The sequence below is a fragment of the Branchiostoma lanceolatum genome, chromosome 13 (genome assembly GCF_035083965.1).
Source record: "Branchiostoma lanceolatum isolate klBraLanc5 chromosome 13, klBraLanc5.hap2, whole genome shotgun sequence".
In the NCBI taxonomy this organism is placed as follows: domain Eukaryota; kingdom Metazoa; phylum Chordata; class Leptocardii; order Amphioxiformes; family Branchiostomatidae; genus Branchiostoma; species Branchiostoma lanceolatum.
The window spans coordinates 8,104,619-8,123,967 of NC_089734.1; the positions used below are offsets into that span (position 1 = coordinate 8,104,619).

At 38.5% G+C, this 19,349-nt stretch overlaps 2 protein-coding genes across 4 annotated transcripts; one reads left to right on the forward strand and one right to left on the reverse strand.

Moving 5' to 3' along the window:
* The first annotated feature begins 1,149 nt into the window (after positions 1 to 1,149).
* Positions 1,150 to 13,579, forward strand: LOC136447362 (nostrin-like). Of its 2 annotated transcripts, XM_066446197.1 has the most exons (16): positions 1,150 to 1,313; positions 4,061 to 4,146; positions 4,369 to 4,449; positions 5,000 to 5,062; positions 5,312 to 5,393; positions 5,648 to 5,710; positions 5,950 to 6,060; positions 6,448 to 6,672; positions 7,381 to 7,500; positions 7,776 to 7,884; positions 8,507 to 8,595; positions 8,821 to 8,949; positions 9,387 to 9,476; positions 10,110 to 10,299; positions 10,794 to 10,892; positions 11,179 to 13,579. In XM_066446197.1, the coding sequence occupies exons 1-16, from the start codon at positions 1,287 to 1,289 to the stop codon at positions 11,310 to 11,312; spliced, it is 1,698 nt and encodes a 565-aa protein (XP_066302294.1). In that variant the 5' UTR covers positions 1,150 to 1,286; the 3' UTR covers positions 11,313 to 13,579. The 2 variants fall into 2 exon arrangements, with proteins under 2 accessions (XP_066302294.1, XP_066302296.1); XM_066446199.1 differs by lacking the exon at positions 9,387 to 9,476.
* A 1,653-nt stretch (positions 13,580 to 15,232) lies between these two features.
* LOC136447373 (kinetochore protein Spc25-like) lies at positions 15,233 to 19,212 on the reverse strand. Of its 2 annotated transcripts, none has more exons than XM_066446217.1 (7): positions 18,829 to 18,852; positions 18,262 to 18,411; positions 17,813 to 17,878; positions 16,528 to 16,674; positions 16,141 to 16,245; positions 15,764 to 15,856; positions 15,233 to 15,488 (listed from the first exon to the last, which is right to left on the reverse strand). In XM_066446217.1, exons 2-7 carry the CDS (start codon positions 18,407 to 18,409, stop codon positions 15,370 to 15,372), a joined length of 678 nt encoding a protein of 225 aa, XP_066302314.1. In that variant the 5' UTR covers positions 18,410 to 18,411; positions 18,829 to 18,852; the 3' UTR covers positions 15,233 to 15,369. The 2 variants fall into 2 exon arrangements, with proteins under 2 accessions (XP_066302314.1, XP_066302313.1); XM_066446216.1 differs by lacking the exon at positions 18,829 to 18,852 and adding an exon at positions 19,110 to 19,212 and having other exon boundaries at positions 15,234 to 15,488.
* Between the last annotated feature and the right edge of the window lie 137 nt (positions 19,213 to 19,349).

Genomic DNA, 19,349 nt, shown 5'->3' on the forward strand with positions numbered 1-19,349 from the left:
GAGCACATACCAAGTCCTAGTAGTTGTACCGTCTTCTGTATACTCATTTGAAATATAACACAAAATTGCGATCATAACAAAGGCTTAGAGAATAAATCTAAAGTCGAAACGTTAGATACACAAGGAAAGATTCACAAAAAGACTTACTCGTCCTGAATCATGTCGCCTTCCTTCCCCATAGTCATGCACGTGCTTGCTGTCTATTCTCTTAAAGCTGAGTGCCGAGAACGAAGGCGTGGGCTAATGTATTCAGCAAGGCCGCGGCGCTTGACTCAGACCAGTGTATAATAGCAGAACAGCACCCGTATCGATGTAGTACTAAAACGTATAACGTATATGGCGTTGTTTCCGCTAATAAGCTCTAGTACATTCTGCAGAGCCAAGCTGGGTTCCCTGGATACCCGGCTAATTTACGTAATCCCGCCCCCAGAGTCCTTATATGGGAACTGTGGGAACTTGTGCGGGGCATTAGTTCCATTTACGCTGCTATGGAAACCTCATTTACTCCAACCCTGTTTAAACTTCCTTGCTCCAACCAAGCAGCTTTGATAATATGATACAAGCCCATCGCTCCATGGCTTCGATACAATGAATACATGTTGATGTTTTCATCTAATTTTTTTCTACACACTTTCTTGTTTGTTGGAAGCAGAAAGGGTCATCTCTACATTGAACTCGCATTGCTGATACCTAGTACCTCTGTATTGTCACTTTTATGTACATTCTGAAAAAGTGCCTTCACCGGGTACAAAATGTCTTGGATAAATTGCCAGTCATGTGACCTTCCTAGTGAGATTTTGCGCTATTAATAAACTTGCACAAATGTGAGTGGCCCAAGGGCTATAGAAATGGAAATGGGTGCCACCCCTATGCGTCTTTTCAAGACGCCCGGCTTACTTTAACTTAACTTTAACTCGTTTGGAGGCGCTTCCAAACGATTCAAGAGAATTTGACTGCACCTGTCGCTGTTCCATCACAGGCAGGGCCTGACGAGTTCCAACCCTCAGCGTGATTGATGGCCCACACTGCACGATTTGACACAGATGGGAGTGCTGCAGTTGAATCGTAAGTCGCTAGAGGACGCCCCTGAGCAGGGCGATGAAAAGGAAAGGTTACTTGAGTTCAACCTTTGTGATGCATGACGGGATTTATTTTCAAAATGGCGCCTCGACTTTCTACATTTTGAACGTCGGCCTGTGGACTTTCGGCAAATATTTCCTAGAAAAACAAGTGCCTTTTGTCAAAACTAGCCAAGACAGCACCGTGAGACGTCCCTAGAACCGACCATGCCACAGTTCAAGGACGCTTTCATGGTAAGAATTGTACATGACTGTTTGCAATATGGCACCAGAATATTCAACTTTGTCGTCTGCAAAACTTTTTGTCAGCAAACAGTTACGACATACTTTTATGTATGTGTCAAAGCTGTGTCGACAGTACATGCCTTCAGCTGACTATAGTATACTATACTCGTGTTCTTGTGTTGAAAATCCCCACATGGCGTTTGGAAGGATTATTTCTAGCATACAGGGACTACAATATGTGCAGGTTGGAATTTGGTCTTTGTTGATATGTAACGTTATAATATAAGACAAGGTACGTTTTCAGACAGTGCTTAAAGAGATCATGTGTACTATCGCAAAGCAGATACAGCAAAATGATTAAGGGAGTGACATCTTGGGAAATCTGCAAATACATTCCCTAAATGTCTGTTCCGATATTACTCCTTTATGACTAGTCTTTCAATTGTCAAACTGCATGGATACGGCATATTGACACAATGTCACATGATTCGTTTTGTTTGGTTTTAGAGAAAGCTAATACAGGAAACATGAAAGTAAAATGCCAGAACTTTGATCTTGGTAACATATTTTAAACAAACTGTTTCCATCATATACTAGTACAGTAGTAAAATTTATATGTGTGGAACACATTATGATATTTTTATCTTGATTTTATATGCCAGGTGTACACTTCCCAGGAGTATAATCAATGTTTTGATAGGAATAAATTTAAGTACATTCATTTCAGTAGCCTGTTGATCTAGCATGCATATACGGTAGCTGGAAATGAAGCAAATTGCTGTGTTTGTTTCCTTCAAAATGCTGAAGATTATTTTTCAGCTGCATGCTTGAGGCAGTATCTTGTGCAAAATACTACAAATATTAATTAAATGGGGTTATTAATGGAAAGGGTAACACCCTTTAGAGGTACCCAGCCCAACGACTGTGACGTCCATATCACAGCCACACCCTTCCATATTTTTCATATCAAAATACAGGGGTGTGCCCCTAGAATCATAGTTCGTACACACATTCATACGTTTTACCGTAATAGGAATATAAAAGTTGATCAGATTAATATTAATGTTGGGTGTGTAAGACTATTGGTATTGTGGCATTATTAAGATGTAAATTATTTTTTTAAAGCTTTGTAACATTTTCTTCATTTTCCTATCTATAGTTTACATATAATAATCTATTTCAATGTATCCATTTCTTTTGCTCCATGCAAAGTGTCCTATAGACTACGTACATGCAATTATAGCTTTCAGCCATTTAGAGATCAATTGCCTTTTAGAAAGCTTTTAGGCATTATTACTAGCATCCCAGGGACCATTACAGGATAAAGCTATTATAATAAACGCAGCCTTCACAGGGACTCAGTATTCAATTTGATCAGTGAGTTATATATAACACTAAATACGTCATTCAGCAAGTTACAATCGTAATGCTTTTATACATTGTGTATATCCGTTCAGCATAAGGATAGACAAATATGAATGAGAACAGAATGTTTGCTTATTGCAGCATTAGTAGACCAATTTTTTCTGTTTTTCCTTTTTTGACGGAAGTTGTAAAATTGGAGTCCAAAGATCATTTATCAGCCCTAATGTGACCTCTGTGCATTTGACCTTCCTATAACAGCATTTCCCTAAGCGAATCCTATTGTTCTATAATTACGTGCACAGCGTGTTGTGACATGCTTTAATAACATTCTTACGTAGAAGGTGCCGTCCAACCAGCTGTTTTTCCCACGGCCTGGAGCATTGTCTGCCTTCTGTTTCAAAGGTCGTGTGGCAAGTTTCAATGAGCACTTAGCTGTGCATGTTAAGGTAACCATGGGAAGAGAACAGCAATTCATTCACAGTGCCTACCCAAAGGCTGGCCTTTTTTGGATTGTTGTCAGGCTCTCACGAGAGAGAAAACAATGGCACAAAAAGGAGCAGATTTACTATGTTGCACACCTTAGAGTTAGGAAAAATACCGAACAGAAGTTGTTACACTCAAGAGAAACCAATACTCTAGGCAAAATTAAAAGCTTTTTTTTCATAAACTATATTTTTCCTGATTTTGCCAGCAGATGAAGATAACTGATAGTCACAAAAAAGTTTGTTTACATTTTATTGATGACTCATGGTCTGATTAGGTCATTCTGGTTTTGACAATATATGAACCCTTGGTACGTACAGTATTCAAGATGTACTTTGAACTGGGTCTGAAGTGTACATTATACAATACATACCTCGAGTGAACTTGTTAATATACTCAGTGGTATTGTTAAGGGATCACATACAATAGCCTCAGTCAATATCAAGTACATTTTATCATAGAGGCTCTTTTTTTCTTGGCTCTTTTAGCTATATTCACTTTTATCTTAAATAAATACATGGGTTCATAGAGTTGTATAAGTTGAACTTGACACCCATACTATTATAACTCTAAAGAATAGGGAATGCTTGTGCAAAAAGTATTATCAGAAAGATCAAGACATTTCCAAAACCTGTATGCCTTGTTGACTCCTTTATGTCAATCTTAAGTTCTCTTCTTGATAAATTAAAGCTAGTATCATCAACAGTAACTTCCAACACTTGTGTTTGACAAATATCATTAGACAAACAATAAGCTCAGATTATTGTTTTGTTTGCAGTGGGGGAGGGGGAGTAGGGGTATGAATAATGCTGCACTAAATGCTTTCTCAGTCTTCTTCACTCAAGTTCTCAAGTATAGTGTATTACAATTGAATGCTGTCTAATTTATTATCATGTCAATCCATCCAGGGCCATTTTGGCTATGATGAACTGAAGAGACACATGAGGCAAGCCAAGGAGTTCTGCAATGAGATTGGCACAGTGCTGCACGAAAGGTTAGCCTTAAATAGCTCAGCCAAGTATTAATAATAAAGTACCATCACATCATTTGACACTCTAGTACATGTATTAGAAGTTATGATGTATACCTTGATGCATCTGGACATGTATTGTATATTTTTGTACAATTCACACCACATCACTGTAGATGAAGAACTACAAATGATGGTTTATTTTCTTCTCATTGTTTGTTGTATCCCCATTTTCATACTTTATAGGGCTGAGTTGGAACAGGCCTATGCCAAAGGTTTGAGTAAGCTGTCCACCAAACTTGCCAAGGCAGTCAACAGTACAGGCGGGTAAGTGTTGTTAAGATAAGATCCCATCTTGCCTTGCCTGTCATCATATATCAGAGGGTGAGGAAGTCCTGGGGAAGTCCTTACGTGAGCTCAGTGCTTAAACTGGCTGGCAGCGTTTGAAGCCAAGGATGAGTCTAAATTGTTGGGAAGTGCCAGTTATTTACACCCCCTAGACAACTTAATGAGTCTATAAAGGGTTGCAAGATAAAATATTTTAAGACCACAAAGCATGAAGATAATTAAATGCCTTCTATTAGGGTATTGGGCAATAGAATTTGTTGTAATCCATTCACAATTTAGCTCATCAGAAAGAGCTCAACAAAAGAAACAAAATAATTTTTGTTTGAAGAATATTGCCATGTAATCATATATACCATGCAGAAACTTTTGCATAGTGTAGAAACTTCATTACATATTAGAATATGTATTTTGTGACACCATTTAGAGTAAAAAGATGCCCCATTTTGTTACCTTACATGATTCTTGTAAAGCAAAGAAACCCATATTATAACATCAACTCAGACAACTTACCGGTAAATTGTGTTTACAGAACACTGATGACAACATGGACCTGTGTGGCCACAGAGATGGAACTGGAGGCAGACATGCACAGGTGTGTATAAACACTGCTGTTCTTACTTAAAGAACAGTATATCAGATCTGATGACTACCTTGACAGCATCTCTGATGAAAGTGTGTTTAATTATCATGGATAGAACCAAAAGACCACTTAAACATGCATTTTTTATTGATATGTAATAGTGGTTATTAATATTATCATGTTGCACTACATGTATGTAGAGATAGCAGCATAATGTTTATATTTGATAGGTTAAAATCTAATCACATTTTTGTGTTACAGAAATCTGTCATCGGCTCTAAATGAGGATGCCTGGAAGCCCCTGAAAAGTTTCATAGATGCCCAGTCAAAAACAAGAAAACCTGTGAGTTTATGTTGGAGTGTGTAACTGTTGCCATAAGCACATCTGAATTTGTGATTTTAAAGTATATGATCTGATATGATATGATATGACAACAATGATTTTCACTACTTCTGCTTTTTTATTAGTAGTTTCTTGACATCTAAATACATAAAAAGTGATGCTAGTCTATTATCATATTATTAGAATATTTACTCCTGTATACAACTTAACCTGAAATGTTTATTTAACTGTTATTATGTTGTTGTTTTTTTCAGATGGAAACAACAGTAGAAAAAGTTACCAAATCCTTGGGAGAGAGAATAGCAGAACAAAACAAGGTAAAAATCCTTCAAGTCAACCATATGCTCACAGTGTTCGTTACAACAGTACTGGATGATTTCAGTCATTTGTGCCTCTAGCTCTGTAAATAACCCACAGTAATTTGTACAGAAGAAAAACATTTTCAATCCTTTGTATTGAATCAAGTAGAATATGACAGTAAAGGATTTTTTTTAGATGGCATAAGAACTGGACTATTGGAACTCAATAAACTGTCTTCCATTTGTCCTGTCCTCAGATGAAGGTGACTACGTACCTCCATGCCCGTGAGATGGAGAGACTACAGGAACAGATGGATGATGTCAACAGCGGCAAGGGCAGGGTCTTCACTGAAAAGGAAATTTCCAAGGTGAAAAACTAAAGGAAGAATTGTTTTGTGTTGTTTGGAAATTGGAAACATGTGCATTGTCTTTGTATAGTTTTGTAGCCACACTCTCAGTCTTGACCTCTGCCAAACAATGATTTATCCCATATCTTACCCCCACCTGTCATATTTGTAGTAGAAAATATCAATCAACATTTTTGCTTATTATCTTCAGTTTGAAAGCAGGCTGTCAGGGTATTTTGTTCTCTTGCAATGGTGATGAATCCTATATATAATATATTAGAAGCAAAATGTAATCATTTGTTTCTAACATATCGGCCAAGACCTTGTACCAAACAAATTCTTAGTACTACATTGTATTCTTGTCAACAAATTATGAGTCATAATTTTCTACCCATCTTTCCTTAACAGCTGAATAAGAAGAAAAAGAAGGCCGAAGACAACCAGCAGAAGAGTGAAGCGGAGTACCTGGACCTGGTGGTTAAGGCTGAGCGCTCCCGCCATGACTGGGAGGCGTCGGCGTACAAGTGCTGTGCCCTGATGCAGAACCTGGAGGAGGAGAGGATAAAGTTCATGCACGAACTTCTCAACAAGTACAACACTTTCCTGTCAGACATCGGGCCCAAGATGATGCAGGTAGGACTAAAGGTCTTAATGTTACCAATAAAATAAGGTAAATAGCTTATTGAAGATCTGTTAGATACAAAAATGTACTATTGACCCACTACTGACTTTACATTTCCAGAGGGTCAGTATTCTTTAAGGTCAAAGGATCTTTTGAAAATTTGGTTTAAGTTATGTTGAGTTTATATTTTGAGAATGTAACTTACTATCATATGTTATGTAAATATATTACATTTAATCAACAATGTTTTATTTATATATTGTCAAATATGTTTTACATTGGATGATCATATTATCTTGCGTACCTTTAATCCCTTAAGCTAGCTAAAAGGAGGATACATTTGTGTGATAGGGTAAGTCAGAATTATGATATGATACATGTAGTCTTGGAGATTAATGCAATATTGGGTTCTGCGGTAATATTCAATTCTTTCAACTTTTAAGAAAGCTTTAGATAAAGACAAGGTAAAATCATGTGTGAAGGATAATTCTTTTACCATGTTTTTTCTTTCTTTCAAGTTTGGCACTATTGTAGGTGAATAGGACATTGTGAAGTCTTAAGCTCATGAAAAATGATCTTTAGGTGGCCAAAACTGAAAATTTTAATTTCGTATATGGCTGTAAACAAAATCCATATTTTATTCTTTGACAACGTAGCATTAATTCCTTCAGATGCAAATACCACCTTGTGATTATTACTGTTCTGTGTTTTTCCCCCAGAGTTGTAACAGACTGGGAGAGTCAGTGTTATGTGTGGACATCAGTGCTGATATAGCACAAATGATAGAGCACTACAAGACTGTGGACTATGTACCTGAACAGTTATTATATGACTGCTATGTAAGTACAGTACTACGTATACTGTCTATAATACATTAAGTAGTATTCAATGAAAATCAAGCATCAGCAAGTGAAGTCTGATATGATATAAGATATGAAAAATAGAGATTGTCATGAATGGTAAATGATTGCATGCAGTTCCAATTATAGATAATACTGCAAGAAATATTGCCACTGAAAACTTAACAGCTAAATTGCAAAAAGTCTTTTTGAGCAATTGCTCATACAATTTGACAGATTTCAGCTATGAGAGATTGTTATGATTTTATCCACAGGAAGAGGACACCACCAACACGATACAGACAGAGAGAAGAAAAGCTGCCCTCCTGAGGAAGTTACACAGACTCGGCACGGAGATAGATCGGGAAAAGAAGTCTAGAGAAGGTTGTTTCTACCACCATGATTCAACTTTGAGTCATCTTTTATCTCTGTCCTATTTTTAAGATCAGTGAAGCTACATGTTACAGTGTATGTTTAGTGACTTCCTCATTTCTTGACAATATACAAATATCTGAAGTGATTGAGTCCAGGCTTTTAGTTTTAACGTGCACTTGATTTTGATTTTAATGCTTTAATCTGTTTCTGTGTACATTCTTTTTGGTTTGCTGTCTACATTATCATTTCAACTTTTTTGTAATTCCTCTTTTCTTTGAGGTACTAGATATAGTCCTGTTCCTTCTAAACAGCATTTCCTCTCTGCCTTTTTCAGAGGTAAACTTTTGATTTAACATTCTGCTTTAAAATTTATCTCTTTTGATTTTATTTCAATAACTCCTTCTCAAGTTGCTCCTCTTGGTCTAGTGCATAATATGAAATCTGTGCTTCTTTTTCTCATCACAAATGTAGACTGATCAGCACTGCTTCTCCGATTGAATATCAACTTCTATGATTACCAGAATGTTCCATCTTTTGTAACTACATGCATTAAGTTAGTAGTCCATGTGTGAGATTAACAGCACTTCCAAAACACACTACATCATACATGTACTTATGTGTTCTCCCCCAGGTGTGCAGCACCTGCATCAGGTGTACAGTGACAGGCCTGGGTTTGCAGACTCCGAGGCCAAAGGAGAGGTCCATCAGCAGTTAATACATGTAAGTACCCACGCAGCATAGCATTCTTATATCAGATTATGTATAATGTAGCCCATCCACTGTAGGTTTTAAGTTTTAACCAGAGTATCATGAAGTTGAAAGGTTTTCTCAAATGATGCCAGAAATCTGTATGCAAAGTATACTAGTATGTACCTTATTGGCTGTAATTGTTGTATTTATATTTTCATATTTTGTTACTAACAACAATGTTCTCTTTTCTCATAGCTGAATGCCATGATTGACCTGCTCACAGTCAGTCAGTACAAACTGCAGTGCACACTTGCACTGCTAGAGGGCCACAATAAACCAGAGCATCCGCTCAGCCAGTATATAGAACAACATAGGGACAAACAGGTGGGTGCTTGGAGTAAGGTAACATGTCAACTGTGCATGTTTTGTTGACCAAAAGAAGTGCCTTTTCTTCTCCATGTCAAAGTGTTGCAATTACCTGTGCTCTTCTTGATAAGATGAGGAAGGCAGTCCGAGAACTTGTGAAATAAAGGAAGGGGGGAATTATCATTTAGAGAAGGACTTGTGTAAACTAAGACTAGAGAAGGAAGACTAAGAAGGAGTTACGTTTCTTCAGCACCCCCTTAAGATTTCTATTTCAGTGATATGTTGTGATATCTTCAGCAGTGGAAGCAATACTTTGCGTGGAATCAATACTCTGTGCTCCATATAAGAACTCTTTTCTCCCCTTGGTAGATTGGAAAAGTTAGACTTTTTTGTCTTCTTTATATATTTTTTCTTTTTGCTTTACATACTTCATACTGGTTTTCCCGGGCTTGCAGTATGTGGGGACTGCCAATGTTCACCTGAAGCGACTTCGGCGCCACTCGACAGGGAGCATGCTGCTACGGAGCGATAGCGTGTTGTTTCAGGCATTAAACCTCCCTTGTGTCTTTTCCAACAGCATCTTTTCCTGTCCATTCTATGCAGCTCTATGCAAACTACTGTCCTCTTTCCATTCTACAGTCAAATACTATCACATGGTATTATTGCACAAGTGGACAACATACTGTTCAGAAGTGAATGATACCATTTGATAACTGACATTGCAGTGCTAAATTGGTGTGAATTACGTAGATAGTTTGAAGTGTGCTGCAATTGTGTTACTGCTTTACACTGCAAGAGTGCTGTTTGAACAAGACTGAATGAATTTCTCGTTTTTGTTTTAAAAAAAAACTCAGGTGAAAATCATGATGTACAGGTGTCACTCAAAAGTGGCATATACATGTGCGTCAATGGAAAACCCTAACTGCTTATGTGTCACAAACAAGAAAAGCAGGGAGAAACAACTTAGCTCTGCAATGACGGACAATACTAACATCTTCCAACAACTTGAGGTGGCATCAAGGGTCATGTCTTCCTTCCTTACTTGTTTAAATCTCAGAAATAGAGATGTCATCAACTGACAGTACTAACAGGAGACATGCTAAGGACACTATAACGGTCATAAGAAGATACTAGATATCATCAAGTTTGACTGTCATGTTTGTTTGTTTGTTTGCTAGGGGATCATGCACAGTACACTGAGGATCCCCACAGTCATCATAATCGGTGCGACAGGTGGCCCCCCACAAACAGGCGCAGCGGCCCACAGACACACAACGTTCATGCCACAAGGCAACTCTGTACCCATGAGGTCTGAACCAACCAGGATGGAAACTAACTCTGTAGACTCCACCTATGATGGATACTCTGGTAAATATAAACTGCTAGGAGTGGTGTGCACAGTTCAGTGGTTAGTGATCATGCCTCTAGACCAAGAAGCTGTGAGTTTGAATCCTGGCTGTGTCGCTCACTGGATATGAACACTACTGGAAAAAGTTGCAGTCTATAGGAATCGAATGTGGTCCACAGGTGGTATTGTTACACAAGTGGACAATATACTGTTCACAAGTGAATGATACCATTTGATAACTGACATTGCATTGCTAAATTGGTGTGAATTATGTAGATAGTTTGGAGTGTGCTGAAAACAGGTGTTCATTGTGCTTGTCGAAAAGAGCTAAAAGAATTTCACTTTCACTGATGATGAGGTCTAAATATTCTTGAACAAGTGAATTTTTTACCAGTAGTTTTAGATGGCTTAATGTCAATTTTCCACAATATCATCTGTAACCATAGGACAATGCTATACTGTGTAACCATGGTCCCACTGAGCATATTTAGACTGTTTGTTCTGTTTTGTGCAGATACAGAGTTTGACGATGGTCCCCCAGAGGTGATATGCCAGTGTAAAGCACAGTTTGCCTTCACCAGTAATGAGAAAGATGAGATATCCATACAACCAGGTCAGTAACAACACAAGCTTTTCACCGCAGCTTCTAATCGTTCCCTCACACCAAATCTAAGCATTACCATAGTGCTAACAGTCCCAACCTTCTCCCTGCTGCCTAACTCTGTAACCAAAAGAGAATTGGGTACCAAATGTCTATTTCAGTGTACTAAAGGTTAATTTACACACCATTGGACAATTTCTCTGACCAGAAGAATACTTTGCTATGCTGCTCTTAATTTATATTGAGAAATGTTTTAACCTTTTTGATTACGAATGCTACTGACACTGTGTATTTACAGGAGACATCATCAATGTTCATGAGAAGCTTGAAGATGGCTGGTGGTGTGGAGAGTTGAGGGGACACTCTGGCTACTTCCCGGCTTCTTATGTAGAAGAACTTCCAACAAGGCACGCCAGCTCCTCAGAAGTGTAACTTCCAACGTCTGCAACACAATTATTAGCAGCAGATACAGAAAAGAAGCTGGGTTAACATTAACTGTTTGGGAGCATGTATAGCTGAGGATTTTACAACAGTAAAACTGTTTTACATTTCAGTGGGTATCTTAAGTACTTGTATGTCAATAATGTTAGAAGATAACACACTACTTTACCTGTAGTAACATTTTGATATTATAGTGCAGAATTTAACATTTTTCTCATCAGAACTTGGGTATAGCAGCTTGAATTTCTCCTAAGTTGTTTTTAAAAGATTACAAGCTGCCATATACTCTATCATGTACCTCATATCCATGTCACATAAAAATCATCCTTCTCACTTTCAGGTACTGTTTTAAAGTGTCAATTAACCAATAGGAAATATTTAGACATGCTGGCTAAATCAAGCTGGCTGTATATAATGAACATGTATGGGTGTCTTTTACTTTTAGTGGATGAATTTCTGTCGAGCCAGTTGTGATATCAGTGTCTTTTTAAATTCCAACATATCTGTATATACTGATTTATGAATTATTTGCCCTGTGTACTGATATGAAGTGTTGTGCTAATACGTGTGGAAACTAGCATTAATTGGGGTAACGGGTGATTTTAACTAATTTGTATGTAATTGATATAGAGTCTAACCCTATTCATTTGGCGCATGCTGAAAGTTTTGGAGAGCCAAGTCAAAACATCTTGTTACTGTGTAGTTGTGTTCTTCCTATGGAGAGAAAACAATTTACTTTGTTCAGGTCTTATATACATATATGTGCAATTACGTAATTGGAATACATGTACAGATACTGATTGGAAGAATTTACAGGGAGATTCTGTTTTCAAGTTACCTTACATTTTGATTCTCAATCGGCCCTGAGAATATCAATGGTATGAAGGGTAAAGGTAAACTGTGATGTAATTCAACCTTATCTTAGGGGGCTGTCACTAAATTCAAGTCCGTATGAGTTCCGTATTGACATTTTTTTGGCTTTAAGTAAGTAAAGTTTGCGGAGTAGAAGTTGTGCAGTGTGGTTATTGAACAAATTTTTCGGCCACAAAGTTTACCTAATCCCAAAAAATGTAACTACAGAACTCAAGGACTTGATGCTAGTATATACTGGTACACACAACTGTGAACCCCCCATCCCCTTAGAGTCTTATTCTGGCAATCTTTTTAAAACTTCAAAAGAGACAATTTAAATCTGTCATTTCAGGGGTGCTTAAAACTGTATTGTGTCTGAACTTCAACTGCCATTTTCTTTCTCAGTGGAACAATTTTGCTGCATTAGAAATGTATATAATGATTCTAATATAGAGTTACTAACTTTTACTGTGGAAATTTCCCAATCATTTTCAGTCTTTGTTGATTTGTGTAAGAAAATATATCTTTCAATTATTTATGCAGAAATCTAAATGGAAATGTGTTTTGTTAAAGGCTCTACTCTTGTGGTGTGGCCAAAATATTCTTTTAGGAATACGATAAAATATTACGCTTTTATTCATTGTATGTATGAAGCTTTAGATTTTAAATTTGCTTGCATTTGTTGCGTTCTTGATGTTTTGCTGGTCTCTAAACAGAATAAGTTACCATAAAGACTGGACCAAACAGATAGTTTGTATGATATTCTATAGATCTAGTAGTCTTATAACTTGTAGGGTTGTTGCTTCAACCAAACTATTACCCATCCTTTCCATGTGATGTGTTAGTGATGTATGTATAGATCTGAAAAATTTCAAAGTAACAAGATCATGTGTTTGTAAAATCTGGGGGTTAAAAATGTGTCTGGCTGCTGGTTTTAGTCAATATATGCTTGCCTTTTACTGAAACAATGTCTATCACAGGGTACTGTTACAGTAGTAGTGCCAGGATAACATATGCCAAGGGACTTGAAGGGAGGGAAGTATTGTCAACTACATGTATCTATGTTTGCTTCTTCCTGGTTTAAAAAGTCCTATCTTTTCATGTACGATCCTCTGGTAGTTCTAAAATGATTATACAAATACAATAGTCTTCATACTAACATGGAGGACAATCATGCACCAACTGTAGTTGTTTTTGAACAAGCTAGACCTGGACTTTATGATTGGACCTTAATGCTAGTATGGTTAAACATTGTAGATACATCAGTGTGCCTTACTCTATGCCATGACTAACTTACGTATACGTACACGTGGTTATGAATCTGCTATGTGACACTTCTATGAAGTGTTGTATCCAGATTTTCACTCTTGTGATCTATGCAGAAATAATAAACCATGAGAAGTTTATTCACAGCCATTCTTTTATTGATATCATACATGCATGATGGTCTATTTCTTACAAGTACAGTCAAACCTGTATTAGCGGTCACCTTTGCATAGCGGCCACCTGCCCATAGTGGTCACTTTTTGTCGGTCCCTTGGATTTTTCCCATTGACATAAGCATTAAGAATTAGGCTATAGCGGCCACCTGTCCAACGCGGTCGCGGCCAGACGATTTTCGGTCCCGTGAGTACAGTAACACTGCCGATAATGGCCAATGTGCGCCGGTGGAAGCCGCATCGCCACCGCACGCTGGGTTCAAAATCTTCATTTTTTTAATGCAGTTATCAAGTTTATGTGAACTCAACTTGACAGGATAATAATAAAGAAAACAAGAATGTTTTATCTTCGTTAGATTATCCATGGTTTGACGCGAAGTCAAGTATTTCTTCACATGGCTTGCGTTTGTACATCGTAGCATATTTGACTATTTCTGTGCATTTGGACTGGACAAAGATTACGGTAGTTTTTGTAAAATACAACCCGCACATGTATCTGATGCGCTAAGTTCGCGAATTATTTCAAAGTCGGCCCAATATTTCCGTTTTCCCCGGGAATTCATCCGAAAATGTCCCCAAACACGATTTTCAAAATGGCGGAGCAGCATAAAGGTCAACGGAAGACACCACTCTTGCGGAGGTATAGTGTGTTAAATCTATTTTGCTGCAAACTATCACTGAGGATAATTACTGAACCAAAAGCTTCAAACTAAATATGGATAACATTAATATGTTGTAAAATTTGGGCTGTTGCAATTTTCTGAAAAGACAAAAGCCCTCAAAAGAGCGACCGTCCTCTCATTACCCTATTAGCATAATGGTAGAAGCCGATCATGACAAGCAAACAACAACAGATTAGGAAAATTGTCGCCACGATTTTATGTTTGAAAACAGTCGAAAACGAACAGTAAGTGGCAACTGAGCAACATATATTTTGTTCTTAACTAACTAGGGGGCATTTTGCTGCGAAGGACTTTGTTTCATATGATTAAAACTCGTTGGTGACGCGTGTGCCGGCAGCAAAGCAGTCGCGAAGGATCAAGAGTTGTGTATGGCGATGCTGGTCTGTTCAGACATGAAGCTCGAGCAAGCCATGGATTTTGGAGTTGGCAGATACAATAATTCTTTTTTCAAGCCCATTATAGAAGTAAAAGAACAACAATCGACTTTCTAAAATGTGACTTACCTATGTAATGTTTACATGTGTACTGTACGGTGAATAAATGTATCTCAGTGGGTACTGAAAACATGTGTCACTCGTGGTCAATTAATCAACATTTTCTCCATAGCGGCCACCTGTCCTTAGCGGCCAGTTTTGGCCAGTCCCTTGAGTGACCGCTATAGACAGGTTTGACTGTACAGTGAAAATGTCAACAAAGGCTTTACTGGAGCAAGGTAAATAAGCTCGGCACAACAAGTAGGCAAAGCTAGCTATAACTCTCTTGTTTCTTCTGTTGAGACGTGATTTTACTTATCTTGGCAATACTTGTATTATTTATCCTAAAATATGATCACTTTCAGTGGCAGAACTAGATGGATGGGGTTGAAAAAAATTAATCATTCCTGAATTTTTACATTTCCACACATCATCCTACCACTACAATCCTTAAATCTAAATTAACTGTGTAAAAGTGTCACCTTGAAGCAATAAGCTGTGAAAGTTAAATACATCAGGCCTAATTCTACACTATTTACAGCAAGAGACAAGTATCTGTAGAAGTACTCCAGAATACAGGAAGAGAGTGGAGAGATGCCGGCTACACCAGCTGTTTGAACCGTTTTCTCATGGTCTGGACAAACGCTGACAAGTTGTTGGTGGCATTCAACTTGGCTACCAGGTCGTCAAGGTCACTGACCTTGGGGTCACAGTCAACCACTGTGGAACAGAAAGATAAAGACTTGTTAACGATTGAAAAACTATAATTCATCTCATGTATTTTAGAAAAAGAATTGGAGAGTTCAGAAATGAGTGGAATTAGTACACAGAAAATATGCCTGCGTATGTGCTTAGGCCAGAAACTGGCCCCTTGCTTTCCAGAAGAAAATCCATGGTCTTCTATTGTATGACAAGTTTAAAAACACAATCTTATTGACAGCTATATACTAAAAAGCACACAGCCACATGTATGTGTGCTATCTCTGCTCACTAACCTTCATACTTGCTATCCACCTTCAGTGTGAAGACAAAGGCTCTGTCTGGGTCCTTTGCATCGATAAGTGTGAAGGAAAACTGTAGCCTTCCTCCTGCAATTTACAATCAATGTACAGGTATTATGTTTGTTTGTGCCTTAATGTACACTTGAAATTGCTCTATTCAGCCATCAGGGCCATTTTCATAAAGTTGGGAGGAGTATGCATATTCAACAAGCATTCTATCCTACAAAGGTACACATAACACAGTACACCACATGGCAAAAACAAGCATGCATGGAATACAGACAGAAAAGTTGATAAATGTAAACTGGAGATTATTTGTACAGAATTGAATCTTGCATGCTAAGTATGATGCTGAAAATGAAGAAGCTCACCATCCAACTTCCTGAATTTGAGTCCCAGTCTGTCCTTAAAGAAAACGACAGCTTTCTGCAGTTCTTCCATTTTCTGCTTGGTGACTTTGTCTTGAGCTAGTATCACTGCAATTGAGCAATACAAATTTTACATGTACATGGTCAGCAATTGGCCTCCACTAGCATTGGGATTCTTTGCCTTGCCTAATCAGTAAATTAGTGACAAGAAAGTTCATAAGATAGCAAATCATTTAATGGGACATAACTTGATGGGAATCTCATTGGTTTTGCTTGGGAAAATCCTGACATAAGATAAACTGCACACTGAAGTAGCCATTTGGCACCCAATTCCCTATTGGTTAGAGTTAGTCAGCAGGGAGAAGGTTAAACTGTAGGAACAAAACCTACACTCCTTTTCCTTTGCGATCTGCTGGACGGAGGTGCCAATCATCCCCCGAAGCTCCGCCTCCTGTTTGCTCATCCCCTCAGTCTGCATCTTGACCTTCTCGATGTCCTGCCGGGCAGTCTGCATCTGGTCTATCCGCTGCTGGATAGCTGCAAGTCAACAGGACATTGACAGAGCATGAACAAAAGTAACCCCATTTTAACTCTGCTGAGCTGCCGGGCCCAAGGTTCTGGCCAGTGAATTTTAGCGTAACGGGCCACCACGCTATCATTTGTGATCACCACACTCAATCAGCACCATTCACCATTACACTTTTTTTTTTTTTTTAACGAACTCCCTCAGTGCAAGGGCATAGGGGGCCACTCCTATATTAAAGCACTGAACTAATTATTACTGTAGCAGCATCTCTTCACCCTAGGTCAGAAACATCAATGCTTGAGACAAGCATGACTTCACTGGCCCATTAGGAGAAGCAGGGGTTCCGAAGGCTGCTTATTTTTCAACTAGCTTTATCTACTTTGCAACAATTTATAACATCCCAGTTTGTTATAGCAGTTGCAGTTGCTGCTAGGGCGGCCAACAAGGGTAATCAACTGCTGGGTCTTATTAAGAGAACTTTCTACAACTTAAATGAACTCACAATCCCCATCCTCTTCAAAACTATGGTACGACCCCACCTCGAGTATGGTAACTGCATTTGGGGACCTCACTTTGCCCTAGATCAAGAGAGACTTGAGAAAGTACAGCGCAGAGCAACCAAGCTTGTGCAAGGGCTGAGAGACCTGCCATACAGTGAGAGGTTAAAGAGGCTCCGCTTGCCATCTCTCCAGTACAGACGAAAGAGGGGCGATATGATACAAGTCTTCAAGATTGTTACTGGGAGGGAGAGAATACAGCCAGAGATTTTCTTTGAAAGTGCAGGGAACGCAGTAACAAGAGGACACAGCCTCAAGCTTAAAGTACCCTTGGCCAAATCAAGAACAAGAGCACATGTGTTTAGTGCAAGGACAATAAACACTTGGAACTCCCTACCAGAGAGTGTAGTCTCCAGTGAAACAGTTAACCAGTTCAAGAATCAACTAGATCGACATTGGAAGGAGCTAATGCACGAACACGGCGGAAGCGAATAGATCAGTCCACAACAGGCGCTGCCTTCCTCGACTGAAGATGGTATAAAGGTATAAAGGGTTATTTCCAAAGATAAATGTATCTTAAAAGCTGAGTCAACTTGGTTTCAGACATAAAATGTTACCTACACCACAAGTATGAAATGTAAGAGAAACTGACCTTCTTTGTTGTTCTCTGCCTGCCTCCTAAAAGAGTCTACACTTTCCTCCAACTTGGAGATGTCAGCTGGAGTAAGGAAAGAGCTAACGTTATGGCAACTGAAGCTTGAGAGTTTCGATAAGCAAACACTACACATGCAATAGTTACCTGGTTGCCATCTGATTACTAACAGGGCACCTATTTTCAGGGAAGTGAGTGCAGGAGCCTTGTTACTATCGGATGGCACCCAAACTCACTCACTATCCAGTTTAACGTCTTCTGTTCCCCATCATGCATATGTGGGGGTTTGACGTGCTTGCACATGGATGGGACGTCGGACCCAGGCTAGTGTAATTGGAAATGTGATCATGAATACCAAAATAACATGCCAGCTATCTAGAATGGTCGTTATCAAGACCGTGGGCATTATAAGGCAAGAAAGAAGAAGAAAGAACGGATGACTCGCTCACCCCTGGCCTGCGCCATGCACTCAGCATGTTGCTGTTTCTGCTGTGCGAGGTGCTTTGTCAGCCCTTCTCCTGTCCACTTGTTCAGCAGAGTCTCCTGCACCTGCTTCAGGTTACCGTCTAGGTTCTGCAGCTCTGTTCCCAACATCATGGCTACAGCAAGGAAAACAGATTGTGTTCCAAACGTGTCAAATTATAAGGAAAAATAATAATCCACATATGTACTAGAAAGTAAACTGCTACGTTTATAATTTCTAGTCTTGCATTGCATAAAATGTTCCCCCTTTGAAATCAATAAGGTCAATTGTTGAGGGGTTTACCCAGATATTTTGAAGATCAAATAGATAAATAGGTATACGCACACACAGAGTATGCATAGTGCAAAATTATGTAAGTCAATTAATTTATATATACAAATGTAGTTGGTCCCGCGATCCCGGGTTGTTTTGTTTTTTCTTGTACAAGTTGTTGATCCAACAAAATATTTTCACAAATTATTTGATAAATAACACATTTATCATGAACAGTTACACAGTGACATTTCAATCTTCTTTTCATCCATACAGCTACCTTTCAAAATCAGCTAAACTAATAGTTCGATATTTGACAAATTTATGGAAAATACACAGAGGTTGTCTGTTGTGTCAGGCTCTCTCCCTCGCTGAAATACATATAGGCGCCCCCCTCCCCACAACTTCGAGCAGCCCTAAACGAGCACAACGTTTGCAACAACAACAACAATTTCCGACAAACGCAGAGTACAAACTATTCTTCTATGACTCTATAACTACTTTTAAAGATAGAAATGATAAACCTTTACGCGGTTTCCCGCACAGAAACACAGTTTTTACCTTCAGAAGTCGTTGTTTTCGGTTTTCAAAACGGCGCCAGTAACCTTGAGGTCAAAGTTGACCAATGGAAAGCCAGTATCTAAAACTGTTCCTGGGTCCTCTTCTTTTTAAAATCATTTGTAACCACATTGATATCTATATTTGTTTAAAATGATGTTTATTAATAGATTTAAAATAACAAGAAATTACAATTTTGTGTGATATTTTTGTAGGTTTCATATTTTTCCCGACATGCTATGG